Raw genomic sequence first — 16,558 nt, forward strand, 5'->3', positions numbered from 1 at the left:
CAACTTGACTGTAACTTCTTGTTGTCTTCAGCTATTGTCTTTGAAGAGAGATCTACTTATAAAGGGGGGTGTGTGTGTGTGTGTGTGTGTGTATATATATATATATATATATATATATATATATATATATATGTGACATCTGTCTTCACTGATTTTTTTAAATTTAAAATTAAGTGATGCAACAAAGGATCCTTGGTTAAGGAAGAGAAAGAAGCAAAAACTGGTTAGCAATCTTTTTTTTTTTTTTGTAATGAAGTATGAGTTGATTATAATTGTACATGTCAAAAAGTGTAGGAGTTAAAACTATAAATAATGAAGCGTTTTTCAGGCTGATGTAAAACGTTAAGTACCATATACTGGGTAGTTCTTCTCGTACACAAACCTGCTTTGCTTTCTATGCCCACTGAACAGCAGTAGCCACTTATTAACTGCTTAAGTGCTTCACCTGTGGGAGCACTTGCCAGCAAGTTTCTATGACTTCTGTTGAACCCCCTCCCCTCTGAGTGGACTCTGGGCTTCCCAAAGGTATGTCCTGCATAATAGATCAGCAGATGGCCTCTACAGCATTAGGTGATCAGTCCTAGAGGTGCAGGTACAAGGTAAGATTCAGTCTAGAGAAAGCTTTTAAAACCCATCACCCAGTGTATCTGTCACAAGTGAGGATAATGGGGCCTGACTCTCCATTGGGAAAGGATTGGACTGTACAGTTTTGGTGCAGCTCTGAGGAAACTGGTATGTTCATTTACAAGATTTGGTAGCTTCTGCTGCTGTCTATACTGCATAGGGACTGACAGAAGGTGGACTTTCCGTTTTTGTTCTCTGCTCAGCTTTTGTAAACACTGAGTTTCCCAAGACTTTCCAAACTAAAATCCTTGATTTCAGGAGCCTCTTTGCTCTGAAAAGTTAGGGATCAGCTTTAAAACATGAAGTTAAAAGTTGGGGCAGAATCTCTCCAACCTCTTACCAAAAATATTCTAGCATTCCAAGAAGTAAAGGGGGTTGTTCCATTATTATTAATTATTTGCATTTTCCATTGCTGGTGCTGCTCTGATCTATTAACCATTCCAGATGCATTGGGGAAGGAAGGCCTGACCTTTTGGCATAAAACTTTTTGATAATATTTGAGACCCCTGACCCTTTCTGGTATACAGACCACACTGTAGCTATCTAGGAGGTTTTCTAGAAAAGCAATCTCAAACTTCATTTCTTTTAAATTTCCTGTGTAGATGTTGCTGTACAGCTGCCTGACAAGAAATCTATCATCATGTATTTGACCTCTTTGTTTGAAGTCCTTCCTCAACAAGTCACCATGGAAGACATCCGCGAGGTGGAGACTCTTCCAAGGAGATACAAAAAGGAATGTGAAGAAGGAGCGTTTAATGTACAACAAGTACGTTTCTGTCCATCCAGGTTTGGAAGCCTCTTGGCTATAATTTTCACCTGTTTAAGTATACTGGTAGCCCTCCCCACCCCCTGCAAAATCCATGGGAGGATACTAAAATCACACCCTGACAATCCTCTTCCTGGTTTCAGACTCTTTAAGCTTCCTGCTTCTGCCCATCTTTCTCATTCATCTTGGTGTGCTGGACAGGCTGGCTCCTGATCCTGAATTGAATTTGCGTTGGGAGAGTTTTTGTTCTTCTGTGGTACTCCTCCGCTCTACTTCAGCGTCACCTGCTGACTTCATTTAATAAACACTACTGAGGGTGATTTTATTTCTTAGCAATGACCTCTAGATTCTATATTTGCCAGGGGGGAGGGGAGGAAGGAAGGAAAATAATCAGATCTGACAGTTGTCCCCTCTAGTCTACAAAATAACCAACTATCATATTTTAATATGTTAAAAGTTGGCATAACAGACACATTGTCACATCACTGAAGTACTCAAGGGATCTTAAACAATCTGTTTGGTGCCAATTACGGAAATAACATCTCTGCGTTTCTAAGAAATGTTACGTTCCTCTTTGCTATGTAGAGTGCAACACCTGAAGAGGAGCATGAAGGTTCTAGAGCAGAAACCCCTAGCACTGTGACTGAGGTGGATATGGATTTGGACAGCTACCAAGAAGCTCTGGAAGAGGTCCTCACGTGGTTGCTTTCAGCTGAAGATACATATCAGCAGGATAACATATCTGGTGATGTTGAAGAAGTCAAGGAGCAGTTTGCTACCCATGAAGTAAGTTTGTGTTGGCAGATCTTTTTCCAGCCTGTTCTTAAAATTGTTAGTTCTTGATACTATAAAAACATCATTCTGTTTCATTTGTGTTGCTTTTGCTAAATGTATACTGAAAGTTTGTAGGATATTTTAAGGCTTGTGACGTTTGCATCATGCTTCGTTTTGCACATTAGATTTTGAGTTTTAACCATTTGGGGTTTTTTGTTTTGTTTTTTTAATAAGAGAAATAATTGATTATTAGAATGTTACTGTTAGTGCACAATTTGTCCTCATTCCTTAACTTCTACATTGTTTGATGGGAATTTTATAGACTTTATGGGCCAGATCCAATGGTGCTATGCTGATGTACACCAGTGGAGGAGCTGGTCCTGTTGTTTGCCAATTTATTAGTGGGAGGTTTCTGGTTGTAAGTGTAATGTTGCTAAAAGCTGTAGGTGCTAGAGTTGGAAAAATTCTGTTCGATACTTTGACAGAAAGACAGATTAATGTAAAATATACAATCACATCTAATCAGAAAATAGAGCTACCTTCACAATAGTTGCTCTTCTCCATGTGTAAGAGCTGTATGACCATAGGTAGAGAAGAGAAAAGACCCCTCCCATGTGCACATTTTTGGACTTTTTGTTAAAAAAAACAAATAATTTTTATTTCCATAGTTGAAAACATATCTGCTTTCTTTGCAGTATGTTTTTGTTTTTGGTTTTCAGTGTTTCCAATTTATGTTTTTTAGTGCACTTATTTGTAAGGGTTGTCTCCTAACCAGCAACCTCTTCTCTTAGGAAAGGTCTATTTTTATTCCTTACCACCTCTTTTGTTTTACCGAAACAAATACTTACAGTTCCTTTGAAATTTTCTGATGTAGAGACCAATGGGTTAAAGCAGGGGTCTCAAACACGCGGGCCGCATGCGGCCCACGGGGCTATTTCCTGCGGCCCGCCGAGCGGCCGGCGCCCACCCTCCAGGCCAGGGGTGGGCAATCTACACTTGCGGGATTGTCCCCCTCGAGCCCCGCGCCGGCTGGCATCACGTCCCTGCGGCCGAGAGGGGGGGAGGAAGCAGAGGGCTCCGTCCGTGTGTTGCCCTGGCTTCCAGGCACGCGCCCCCCCGCCCCCCCCCCCCAGCTCCCATTGACCGGGAACGGGGAACCGCAGCCAATCGGAGCTTCGGGGGAGGTACCTGGAGGAGTGGCAAGCAGCGTGCAGAGTCCTGCGTCCCCCTCCCCCAGGGGCCGCAGGGACATGGTTCCAGCTATTTCCCAGAGCGGGGCCGGCTGCCGGCCCTGGCCCCGGTGTGCACCACTGTCACGCTGGAGCCTGAAGCCCTCCTGCACCCCACCCCCCAACTCCCTGCCCTGAGCCCCCTGCCTGCACCCCAACCCCCTGTCCTGAGCCCCCTGCTGTACCCCACACCCCAACCCCCTGCCCTGACCCCCCTGCTGCATCCCACACTCCTTCTGCACCTCAATCCCCTGCCCTGAGCCCCCTGCCTGCACCCCAACCCCCTGCCCTGAGCCCCCTGCTGCACCTCAACTCCCTGCCCTACCTCATCTCCCTGCCCTGAGCCCCCACCAGACCCCTTATGCACCCTCTGGGGGCAGGGAGGGGGCAGAGTTGGGGTGGGGAGTTCAGGGAAGGGGTTGAATGGGGGCAGGGAAGGGGTGGGAAGAGGCGGAGCCTCATGGAAGGGGTGGAGTGGGGGCAGGGCCGGGGGCAGCGAGGGGGTGTATGTCAGTGATGCGGCCCTCGAGCCAATGAACTAACCCTCATGTGGCCCTCGTGGTCATTTGAGTTTGAGACCCCTGGGTTAAAGTCTGCTGTGCTTGTGCTTTTGATGATGCCAGCTTTATTCTGCAGCACTGTGGTTTGAACGTTATCAGTTTACTAAGACTGTTACAAATTCATAAACTCCTGATGGCAGCTCACAAATCAAGATGGTTCGTTGTACCTTTTCCAGGCTTTTATGATGGAGCTGACTGCGCACCAGAGTAGTGTGGGTAGTGTACTGCAGGCTGGGAACCAATTGATAGCACAGGGCAATCTATCAGAGGAAGAGGAGAATGAGATCCAGGAACAAATGAAACTGCTAAACTCTCGATGGGAAGCTCTCAGAGTGGACAGCATGGACAGGCAAGCTCGGTGAGTTGTGCTCTAAAACTTCTTGTATAGCTGGAGAACTAGTTAATGGAAATCTGTGTGTCTTTAGCCTGATTTTGAGGCCTAATATCAGATTTTTCAGAATGAACTTGTCATTTTGTAGCATTAAATCCATCCTGTTTGTGGCTCAGTAACCCATCTGGAGCAAAGCAAGAAGGAGGGGGAAAAAAATCTGTGTTCTTGGCTACTTTAATGCAAATATTTATATGTATATAATATAGAAGGTGCCAGACTGAAAATGCAGTGTACTGCTTCTCCTAGCAGCAAATAGTCTTAAAATTGTTGTAATAATTTAAGTTCTTAAACAAATAAAAGCCTTCAATCATTGTAAAGAGTGGTATTTATATAATACAAAGGACTATCTGAAGGATTTTTTCCTGCTATGTTTTATTACAGTCATTAAGGGAGAAACTGCATTTCATTGCTGCTCTTGACATTGTTGTTGTTAAGAAGGAACATCTGATGCAAGAAACAATTAAGCTGTTAGAAATTGTGAGCGTATTTCTATGTATGCTGGTGGCATATTTCACTAACTTTTGAGGAGTAAACAGATATTTAACTGTTTTCTTTAGTTTAGAATTAAATGCTGAACAATTTATTTAGACCATAAATGGCTTAGATATGGCTATATGGCTTTCCTCTTATTTATAACTAGATCTTATGCTTTTTACTTGCAAAAGCCTTTCTGGAATTATTCTGCTTTTGTGTTTTCCGATGTGCAGCCTGCATGATGTGTTGATGGAACTGCAGAAGAAGCAATTGCAGCAGTTGTCTGACTGGCTGACTGTCACAGAAGAGCGCATTCAAAAGATGGAATCTCAGGCCTTAGCTGAAGATTTAGAGTCACTTCAAAAACAGATGGAAGTACATAAAGTAAATGCCTTTTGCCTGTTCCGTAATACACATGATATGGGAAAAAATACTCAGACGCTCTAATAACTTAGTGACTGCTACAATGGAGAAACTCAGTTGTGGCAGCCACGTCACGGTCCTCTTTTTTCTTTCTTTCATTTTTTTTTTCTTAGGCAAGATTCAGATCTGGTTGTACACTGAGAGGACATGCTTGATAATTTTGATGTGGCAGGGGATAGTAATGGAAACTAAGAGACTGGACAGTTTTGAAAGCACTTTGTTTACTAACTGAGTAAAGCACCTTTAGTGGAAGTTGCATTGTGACAGGTTGGATCGCATTGGGAACTGCCAACTGATGTGCCAAGACTACTACTGCCCCTGCTTTCCTGCCCTGGCAGCTTAAGACTCCAGCACCCTGTCTTGTTGAGTCAGACACACCAGTCTGCTCCAACACAGACCCAGGGTCTGAACCACGTGCCCCAAAGCTGCAGACTTAACCTGAAAGCAGTTTACAGAAGTGTTCTTATCTTTAACACTCAGATGCCCAACTCCCAGTGGGGTCTGAACCCAAATAAATCCATTTTACCCTGTATAAAGCTTATGCCGGGTAAACTCAAATTGTTCGCCCTCTATAACACTAATAGAGAGATATGCACAGCTGTTTATCCCCCCCCCCCCCTTCCAGGTATTAATGCATACTCTGGGTTAATTAATAAGTAAAAAGTGATTTTATTAAATACAGAAAGTAGGATTTAAGTGGTTCCAAGTAGTAACAGACAGAACAAAGTGAATTATCAAGTAAAATAAAATAAAACACGCGAATCTAAGCTTACTACAGTAATAAAACTGAATACAGATAAAACCTCACCAGTTCCAGTAAGCTTCCTTTTACAGACTAGTCTCCTGCTAGTCTGGGTCCAGCAATCACTCTCACCCACTGTAGTTACTGTCCTTTGTTTCAGTTTCTTTCAGGTGTCCTTGGGGGTGGAGAGGCTGTCCCTTTAGCCAGCTGAAGACAAAATGGAGGGGTCTCCCAGGGGTTTAAATAAACTTTCTCTTGTGGGTGGAGACCCCCTCCCCTCCCCTCTCCTATGCAAAGTCCAGCTCCAAGATGGAGTTTTGGAGTCACATGGGCTAGCCACATGACCATGCATGACTCAGTTTTTACCAGCCAAGCCACATTTCTGGGAAAACTCCAATGTGGATTGGTGTCTTCCAGTTCATTGTTGGCTTACGTGGTTCTTGATTGGGCATTTAATTTGCACATTCCTTTTTCAATATTCCAATATTCCTGACTTCAAGTACAAAAATGATACATGCATACAAATAGGATTAATAGATTCAGTAGATCATAACCTTTACAGAGATGACATAGCATATGTAGCATAAAACATATTCTAGTTATGTCATATACACATTCATAAGCCTACTCCATAAAGCCTTATGGGGGGGGACGGGACCGTCACATGCATATCTTGCCTTGTTTGCTGCATAAAAAATTCTTCATTAAGTTGCCCATGTAGGGGAGGGGCTGAAAAATAACAAATAATTTACCCATAATGAAGAGAAGAGTGCGCTCAAGTGCACTGTACCTCTTGCCACTTACAAAATAAACAACCTCCCCCCCACGTCCCCCCCCCCCCCAAAAAAAACCAAAACCAAAAACAAACCAACAACAAACCACTAAGCCAAGAAGAAATTGCTCTTTTATTTGCATAGCACTCCTGTAGTGGTGTGGCTCTCAGCCAAGTTTCTGGATCTGAGTCTTGCCTTCTGCCCCAGGTGCTTTTAGAGGGGAGAGGGCTTTTGGATGCTCATCACTCTTACAGAATTCTGTGGTAAGTGTTAAAAAGAACATTCATTCTGATGTGGCGGCAGCTTATTGACCACCTTCCCATTTCCCAGTAAGGTACGTATCTTAAGTGAAAAGGGCATTAGAGATCCTATACAGACTGCCACAAGAGTAGGCTTTGCCCTTGACTCATTGGTCAAAATTTCCCCTCCCCTCACAGTTTTGTGAGTTGAGTGCAGTGTTCGTTTCCTTCCTCCATCTTGAGCAGGGGCTACATTTCAGTGGGGCTTGAGGTATATAGATTTTGAATAATAATGCGTAGCTCTTATAGTTGTGACGTGCAGTCTATATGGTTTTATAAAAATATGATAAGTGAATATAATGTAACTGGGATATGCTTCATGCAAAAGGTCTCTTGTAAGGTATCATTACAAAGCTTATAATCTACTGAGTGTGATCATCCTATTTGTATAAATGTAGCACTATTGTATCTAAAACGAGAAATATAAAATGTTCCACCCCTTTATTTATTTATTTATTTATTTATTTATTTTATTTATTTATATATATATATATAAAATATATATATATAAATTTAATTAATTTAAATTTATATATATATATAAATTTAATTAATTATATATATATATATATTAATTAAATTTTTTTTATATATATATATATATATATATATATATATATATATATATATATATATATATATATATATATTAATTAAATAAAAAAAGGGGTGGAACAGAACAAAGGGGGAGAGAGGAGCCATCATGAAGAATCCCCTACCTACCACCTGAGCTGGAACAAGAGCTGTACCAGGGGAAAGAATTGTGCCCAGGCTTGGAAGGTGTCCAGTCTGAGGGAAAAACTTACTGAAGCATCTCTGAGGGTGAGATTATCTGTATTCAGTTTGATTGGACATAGATTTGCGCATTTTATTTTATTTTGCTTGGTGATTTACCTTGTTCTGTCTGTTACTACTTGGAACCACTTAAATCCTACTTTCTGTATTTAATAAAATCACTTTTTACTTATTAATTAACTCAGAGTATGTATTAATACCTGGGGGAGCAAACAACTGTGCATATCTCTCTATCAGTGCTATAGAGGGCGAACAATTTGAGTTTACCCTGTACAAGCTTTATACAGGGTAAAACGAATTTATTTGGGTTTGGACCCCATTGGGAGTTGGGCATCTGAGTGCTAAAGACAAGCACACTTCTGTGAGCTGTTTTCAGGTAAACCTGCAGCTTTGGGGCACGTGGTTCAGACCCTGGGTCTGTGTTGGAGCAGACTGGTGTGTCTGGCTCAACAAGACAGGGTGCTGGAGTCCTGAGCTGGCAGGGGAAAACAGGGATAGAAGTAGTCTTGGCACATCAGGTGGCAGCTCCCAAAGGGGTTTCTGTGATCCAACCCATCACAATAGTGTTCTTCATTAGTGGAACTCAGAGTAAGTTGCAGAGGACAGTATCATATCCTCATTTTGAAGATTGGGTAAGTGAGGCACAGAGAGATGAAGTGACTAGCTCAAGGTCACCCAGCAGGCCAATGGCAGAGCTGGGAATAGAACCGAGGTCTCCCAAGTCCTACTCTGATGTTGTATCTACTGGTCCAAGGATCCTTTGGGATAAAAGATGCTATAGAAAATGTAAAACTATATTTCTGGGGCAGAGGTACTCTGGTGATAAGTGTTATGTAATACCTAGATACTTCTATGTTGCTAAATAACAGGAGTATCTCTCCTCTCCTGCATGTTCTTTGTAGTTGTTGTGTAGTCTTTTGTCAGTATTGTCTCTGAACATAGTGTACAATATATATCATCAAAACTGTATAGTTCGTTGTCATTATTGTTCCATCAAAACCTATTAAAAGACGTGTGCATAGTAAGTAATTTAATCTGCTGTTATACTCGAAATGTGGTACTTTATTATGTATAGCAACACATTTTATAGAAACCCTTAGCTTTCTTACATGCATTATTACAGGTTCAGAATGTCATTTGCTGTTCAGAGCCAAACATTTGAATTTTCAGACATCCCTTTTTATTTGTTAAAGAGCACAAAGTACATTTTTTTTTTTTTTTTTTTGTAAATGAAAACAGAAAGCTGGTAAAATCTAAATAATAGAACGCTGTCCTCGGGAGTCAAAAAATCTTACCGTGTTATAGGTGAAACCGCGTTATATTGAACTTGCTTTGATCCACCGCAGTGCTCAGCCCTGCCCCCCCGGAGCACTGCTTTACCGCGTTATATCCGAATTCGTGTTATATCGGGTCGCGTTATATCGAGGTAGCGGTGTATATAACTTTTCTTATTGCCTGGTATCTTCCATCATCTGAAATCATGTATTTTAGGTTCATTACACTTTCTAGTTGCCTTTTCCTAGTACTTAGTTACATTATAGATGTGTCTCCCCTTAATAAAACATTTGCTTAATTGTTGAGTCTTTAGCACTTTGCCACAGCAACAGTTTTAACTGCTATGGCCAAAAAGCTGGCATCTTACCCATATCTAGTTTCTGTAACCATTGATTTGTTCTTCCAGGGGCTGCAGAATGATCTTGAGATAGAGCAGGTTAAGGTAAACTCACTGACCCACATGGTGGTGATTGTCGATGAAAACAGTGGTGAGAGTGCCACAGCTGTACTGGAGGAACAACTGCAGGTAAATGTTTTGTACTGTTGTTTATTTTACTACATTACATAGTTTATATGTAGGATGGCTTGGTTTTCGTACATTTGTTATCTGATAGTTAATTGTGAAGCTGCTGTAAATATAGTACCTCTTAATGGTAAATTTCAGAGTAGCAGCCGTGTTAGTCTGTATCCGCAAAAATAACAGGAGTACTTGTGGCACCTTAGAGACTAACAAATTTATTAGAGCATAAGCTTTCGTGGGCTACAACCCACTTCTTCGGATGCATATAGAGTGAACCATATATTGAGGAGATATATATGTACACACATTGTGTGTGTATATATATCTCCTCAATATATGGTTCACTCTATATGCATCCGAAGAAGTGGGTTGTAGCCCACGAAAGCTTATGCTCTAATAAATTTGTTAGTCTCTAAGGTGCCACAAGTACTCCTGTTATTTTTATCTTAATGGTAAACTAGCTTAATTCACAATTTTTCTCCAAGTTTAGTCACTAGTGTATTTTGACACCTATGATTTGTTGTCATATGCTTTATTCCTCTGAAATAAAATATTAGAATTGAAGTATAGAAAGGTGTTTGCTGAAAAACCTGGCTCACAGGCCCAAAAATAAGAAGTTAATTTGTCATTGCCTGAATACAGATACTACCACACACATCAGTTTTAATGGAATTTTAAAAATGGACACATTTTTGAGCTGTAAACAAATTATTATTAAATCATTATCTCTGAGAGATTGCTCTTGGTTTCTTATAACATAAAGAATTAATAAAATTGCTTAAGGTCAAATTTTCTAAAGTCCTAATTCCCATTTTTAAGAGTGCCGAAGTCACTTTGGAGGACACATCCAGTTACAGAGGATAATTGATAGCCTGGTGGACTTGTACTCTTAAGAGACATAGACACTTTTTTGAAAATGTTACCCTTAATGCAATTTTATTTGTGGAACTATACAAAAGTAATGGGATGATTTACAGTAGAGCTTTTTTTACCTTCTCTTTTGTATAAATAATTTTGATTGAGATGTACATGTGAAATTTGGTTGTAAAGTATATTGCTGTTTGAAGAGTTGACCTTTTTATGTTCTGCCTAAATAACTTCTTGTAGTTTTAAAGTATTTCCCCCAAAATGTTCTACATTAAAAAGACTACTACTCAGCTTAAAACAAGAGATGATAAAGTGTGGGGTTTTCAAAAACAAATTGGAATTAGGCCACCTGTTGAGGACTCTTAAAAGTTCCCTCCTTTGACTTTCTGCAAAACAATAATTGCAATTCTACATTTGGATAATTTTTATTTTAGAAAGAGGTTATAGTGATTTAGAGAAAATAATCATGTGTTTGAATATCTGGCTTTTTATGCATTTCAGAGTGACTGTGAATGTTCATTAACTTTTCTTGCTGTTGTAGAGACTTGGTGAGCGTTGGACAGCAGTTTGTCATTGGACTGAGGAACGTTGGATGAAGCTGCAAGACATTCAGATACTGTGGCAGGAGCTGGTGGAAGAGCAGGTAGGAAGCTGTGCAACTATCCAAAAACTCCGATTTTACCTCATTACAATTGTAACTACCAAAAACATTTGTCAAACTGTAAAATTTTCATCTGTAAAATTATTTGCCACAAGATGCAAAATTAATCTCTTCTCCTTGGGACCTGCCAACCTGTACATGAAAGTAATATAGGAATAACTGTAGTGCATCAGACCAATGTTGTCCGGTACCCTATCTTTACCATGCTCCTGAGGAAACTTTAAAACCCTTATAATGTACAATTATGCAATAATGTGATGTGGTAGGATGCAATACCCTGTTGGCAGCTGAATCATGAAGTAATTAAATGCCTTTGCTCTGTTGAGATCAAAAGTCCAAGTAGTAGGAACTGCCTGAGGTTTCAGAACTAAATAAAGGGGCCTGGGAACTAATAAGAAGTTGAAGATTGGAGGAAAGAGCTGTGCCTTACGAAAGAGAAGCCATTAAGTATCTCAGATTTTCAATGAGTCAGGGTGGAGAGGGGTTGCTAGTGAGAGATGAGTGGAGCTTCATCTCCAATGCAGAGGATTGGACCGGGGCCTGGTGAAAGGGACCAGGTTGCTCTTCTTCCTCCACTTGATACAAAGGAGGATTTGGGCTATGTGGCAACCCTGCAGCAGCTTGTTTTTTTTTCTTGTTTTGTTTTTCTGATGAAGGACTTCTGTGAGAGACTACCTGCTGTCAGGGAGAAAACAGCCCTGTGGAGCTGGATTTTGTTGTCATTCTGGTTTGGGTTCCTGAGCATAGTGACCCTTTTATTCAAGCCCCTGAGGAAGAAGTTTCTTAAGCCTAGGCATGAGAGCTTGCACATTTTTATCCTGTCCAATGTAGTGGTATTCATAACTGTAAAAATACCGTATATACTCGTTCATAAGCCGAATATTTTTGGTAAAAAAGTGACACATCAAAGAGCGGGGTCGGCTTATAAACGGGTCTACACCAAAATTTGATGATTTTAAACTCTATGGAATCATTGAATTGAATATCTAATACATTGTTGTTTTGTTTACCTGGAGCGTCTGCAGGCACGGAGCCCCTCAGCTCCATGCCTGCAGACGCTTCAAGTAAACAAAATGTCCCGACCCGCCAGCTGCTTATCCTGATGGCCGGAAGCCAAAGTTTGCCAACCCCTGAAATATAGGTTCGGCTTATGAAAGGGTCATACAGTTTTTGCTATTTTTACCTAACCATAGGTGGGGGGGGTCGGCTTATAAACGAACGGGCTAATGAACGAGTATATATGGTATATAATCCTTTAAAAAATCCTAATTGTTTTTCCTTAGTAATATATTGTGCCAGTGTGTTCCACAGGTGAAGTGTTGTAGAAAATAAAATTATCAGTTGCATGTTTTTGCATTCCAGTTTCATTTTTCTTGCATTATTAAAATAAATAATCCTTACTCCTTATTCATAATAATATCAGTGTGCATTCCCAGTGACTTTAATATAAAAGTAATTGCATCACAATGCAGTTCTGAGCATCTCATCTTGCAGGATCAATATCTGTGGAGTGTTGAGGATAATTTATCAACTTTGGACCCCATGTTCATTGGACTCTCCTTTCTTGTTAGTTAACCATGTATGCATGGGTGGCGCGTGAAACCCCCTTCGGGGAGGCTAGCCACACCCCTTCTGCCACTCCTCCCCCCATTACGGCTGGAGGAGCCGAGCTGAGCCATGGTCCACCCGCACCAGCTGTCCTGGGTTGCTGGCCGGCCAGAGGACTCAGGCAAACCGGTATACCCTGGGCCAGCCTGAGCCTGCTGCTGGCGAGCCAAGCCCCAAGCTCCAGGCCACTGGCCTGAGCTGAGCCCCCACCAGCTTTGGGGAAGTGGGGCAGCGAGGGAGAGGGCGTGGCCTGGGTTTTGGGAGGGTAAGCCTGCCAAACCATCCAACCATCGGTAGGAACTACACTTTAGTGTAGATGCTTACAGAGCTAGGTTGACATAAACTGCCTTACGTTGACCTAACCTCTATAGTGTATACCAGGCCTGAGGTTTTTCATCTGAGAACCATGTTATAGTAATGTTTTCTATAGACTACCAGTAATCCTGGTTGTAGTTAGCATGGCTCTGCTGCTAGTGTGGACCAGGTTTTAGAAACTGGTCTCTCAAATGTCATACATATATTCTTGTATAATCAGAGAAATGTACAGCAAAATGTTATGGCAGTTTGTGTAGTGTAGGATTATATCTGAGTCAAGGAGATGAACAGAGGAGCCACTAATCCCATTCTAGGTCAGGGTACAGGCCCTCAACTACTCCCATGTCAAAGTAGCTTATGTGCTTCTGGTCCTTGCAGAACTGCAAGTGCAGTTCTTATCAGATGTGCATTCAGGAGGACTGCTTGCTAACCAGGAAATGGGGACAGCTTAATCAATGGAAATGAGTGCGTTTTACACAGGAGTCTCCTCATGTGCACGTATTTTACATAATGTACATGAACTGTGTGGCTCTGAAAATAAAAATCCTTGAAGGTTTTTTACTGTGTATTTAAAATATAGTGAGTGTGATGATGTGGAAATTTCAGTGTTTTACCGAAATGTCCTTTCAACTGAAAAAATAATTAAATGGTTTAAAGCAACCATTGTTTCAGTTTGAGGTACTGGCTCAGGATCAATCGTCTATACTACCAAGCTTAATTGATCAGTCTCTATGTTCCAGGAAAACTAAGTTAACTAGAAATTCTGAAGTTAGAATTAATTTCAAGTTCTAGGAAAATATTTGTCATTGAGAAAAATATTTTAGATCATTCAGCTGCTGTCACTTCTGCCATTTCACCAGTCAACTGGAAGAATGAGCAGAGATGCATCAGTCTTTTTATGACTGCCTAAAGAATTTTTGGAAGCCTAACTGCCCAGTCAGCATAATTCTTACCACTCAGGAAACAAATTAGTCAGTCATTGCCATTTATTTCTTAGCACTGTAATAATTATAATGTTTCAGTTTCCTGGGGAGGGTTATCATTGTCAGCTAAATTAGCAGAGATTAATCATTCACGTTGAAGAGTTTCTTAACTCAGCTATATAAAATGTGTTGGCTGGAACGTCAGCTTAATTTTTTCAATGAATATGTGGTGTTGTGGCCTTGTTCTTTCATACTTTATGGCATTTTCATCATCCTTATATTTTCCTGTCTATACATTTATGTACTCAGGTTATTTGGGAAGGGAAAACTAAAGTAGTCTTAGGTCCAGGAATTGCTAATCAGTCCTGGGCCAATGCCAAAACTGCACAGCTAGACTGAGGATCTAGTGACAGTTTTATAGTCTAATGTCCAGTGAACTACTAGGGCTCCTTTCAAACAAACAAAAAAACCCCTATGTCCCTGTGGTTCTTAAACTGTGCTCCATGGAGTGTTGGATGGGACATGGGCAGCTTCTCATTGCTTCCAGCTGTTAAATTATATTAAAAGAAGCTACTATACATTCCTAACATTTTTTTCACATAAGGCATTGTTGTGGTTGCCACAACAATGGTATTTGACCACTAATGAGGAAGGACAGTGGTCTTCACAGTTCCAGATGAGATGGGTGGAGAAGCCATGAGACAGTTTCTCCTTAAAGATGTGCTCCACACTATGAAAAAGTTAGACCACTCCTCATTTGTTTTATTTGACAGTAGTGTATCCTTACAGTGTCAGTTTCTGTCTCTAGCAGTTTGTGAGGCATTGCCTGCTAAAGCTGTGTTGCAGTTGAAGTTGAGAAAGATTCAAGGATGGTAATTAGAATGTCGTGATTTGAAAGTTGGTTGTGACAAACTGCCAAGGCTAGAAACACTGACAGGTCCTGAGAGAGAGATTTTTGGAGCACTAGGCCTGCTAGTGATGAGAAGGAAAATTGATTATTCTAAATATTTCACTGCGTTTAACTCTGGTATAATAATTTGTAAATTTAGGCTGAATTTCTGGCAGATATCTAATCTGGTATTCTTTTATCCCTGTATGTGTGCTACTCCCATTAATGCCAATAGGAGTTTGATGCATGTAAGGATTGCAGAACAGTGGTGGTGTGATCTTTCAGATCTTCCTGTTAGGAGAAATTTGCCATTAGTTGTTTGACACTGTCGTGTGTTTCAGAAGTGCTGTATTCTTTTTCCTCTGCAGTGCTTGTTGAAAGCTTGGTTAACTGACAAAGAGGAGGCTTTAAATAAAGTCCAAACAAGGAACTTCAAAGATCAAACAGAGCTGAGTGTGAATGTTCGAAAACTGGCTGTGAGTATTGCTATCCTGGTCTTCCCTGTCAATTTAAAAAACATGAGTAAGTAATATGTTATTGGCCTGACTTCATTTGACGTCAGTAGGAGCTGTGAACATTCGGCATCTTTGAAAATCAGGCCACACATTCCCTCCTTATGTTTGTCAAAGTCCTTCATGGAGTTCTTTCTTTGTAAAATGACATCTGTTTTGAGTATTTAACTTATTGTGGCAAACTCTGGTTCTCTGTGCTGCATTATGACTAGTTGCCTCTGTGGTCAACAGTTCCCATTGTTTCACTGAAAACTGTCAGTAAAAGACACTTTCCATAGTTCCCAGTGCTAGTTAAGATCTATGCTAAATTTTGTAGTAAACGTATTCTTGAATTCTCTATAATATAATAGCTGATTCTGGGGCTGATTCTTTTAAAACAATTCTTTCTCTCTTGTTGCATGATAAAGAATTGTGTTTTTAAAACACAGTTTGTCTAGATCATGGAATTAAGAGAAAATTTGAGTAAAATCTGGAAAGTGGTGTGGAAGTATTTGGGATCTTTAAGTGAAAACAGTTAATGGATTTTTTTTGTTTTAAATGACAGATTTTGAAGGAAGATATGGGAATGAAGCGTCAAATGCTAGATCAGTTAAGTGAGGTTGGTCAGGATGTGGCACAGCTCCTTGGGAATAAAAGGGCTTCAAAGAAAATTGACAGTGATCTGGAGGAACTAACTCAGAGGTGGGACAGCTTAGTTCAGAAGCTTGAGGACTTCTCTAATCAGGTAAGCAAACAATATTAAATTGTCTTTCAATCCTTGAGATGTGTCCTTTGGCACCAGCTTTGGTAAAGGAAGGTTCATGCAATTACTTATGCCTAAATTAATCCATGATGTAATTCTGTGGACTTCCCTTGGTCTGACAGAACTCAAATTTGTTAACCTTTTGAACACAGCTGTGTGAGGCCCGATTTCTTCCACTCAGGATGAGAGAGAGGGGGGCCTTATTAATATATTTATCTTTATCTTTTACTGGTGGGCAAAATAGTTTATTTTATATTGCTTGGCATTTTATTGATTATGTGAATTTGTAAATGTTGTTGTAATGGTGCTGAGATTGGCTGAATTGGTGATACTTTAGAAGTCAGAATAAATAAGTACATGGAGTCATACCAAGGTTGAATTTAGACCAGTGTGATT

General features: G+C 40.5%; 1 protein-coding gene across 1 annotated transcript in view; it reads left to right on the forward strand.

Moving 5' to 3' along the window:
* The window catches only part of UTRN (utrophin), a 534,032-nt gene that overhangs the window by 86,108 nt on the left and 431,366 nt on the right, over nucleotides 1–16,558 (forward strand). The window contains exons 8-15 of the mRNA XM_065401441.1: nucleotides 1,227–1,390; nucleotides 1,976–2,176; nucleotides 4,130–4,311; nucleotides 5,052–5,202; nucleotides 9,532–9,651; nucleotides 11,054–11,155; nucleotides 15,277–15,384; nucleotides 15,965–16,144. Coding sequence (XP_065257513.1) covers nucleotides 1,227–1,390; nucleotides 1,976–2,176; nucleotides 4,130–4,311; nucleotides 5,052–5,202; nucleotides 9,532–9,651; nucleotides 11,054–11,155; nucleotides 15,277–15,384; nucleotides 15,965–16,144 — 1,208 coding nt within the window. The remainder of the gene's footprint in view (nucleotides 1–1,226; nucleotides 1,391–1,975; nucleotides 2,177–4,129; nucleotides 4,312–5,051; nucleotides 5,203–9,531; nucleotides 9,652–11,053; nucleotides 11,156–15,276; nucleotides 15,385–15,964; nucleotides 16,145–16,558) is intronic.

The sequence above is a fragment of the Emys orbicularis genome, chromosome 3 (genome assembly GCF_028017835.1).
Source record: "Emys orbicularis isolate rEmyOrb1 chromosome 3, rEmyOrb1.hap1, whole genome shotgun sequence".
In the NCBI taxonomy this organism is placed as follows: Eukaryota; Metazoa; Chordata; order Testudines; family Emydidae; genus Emys; species Emys orbicularis.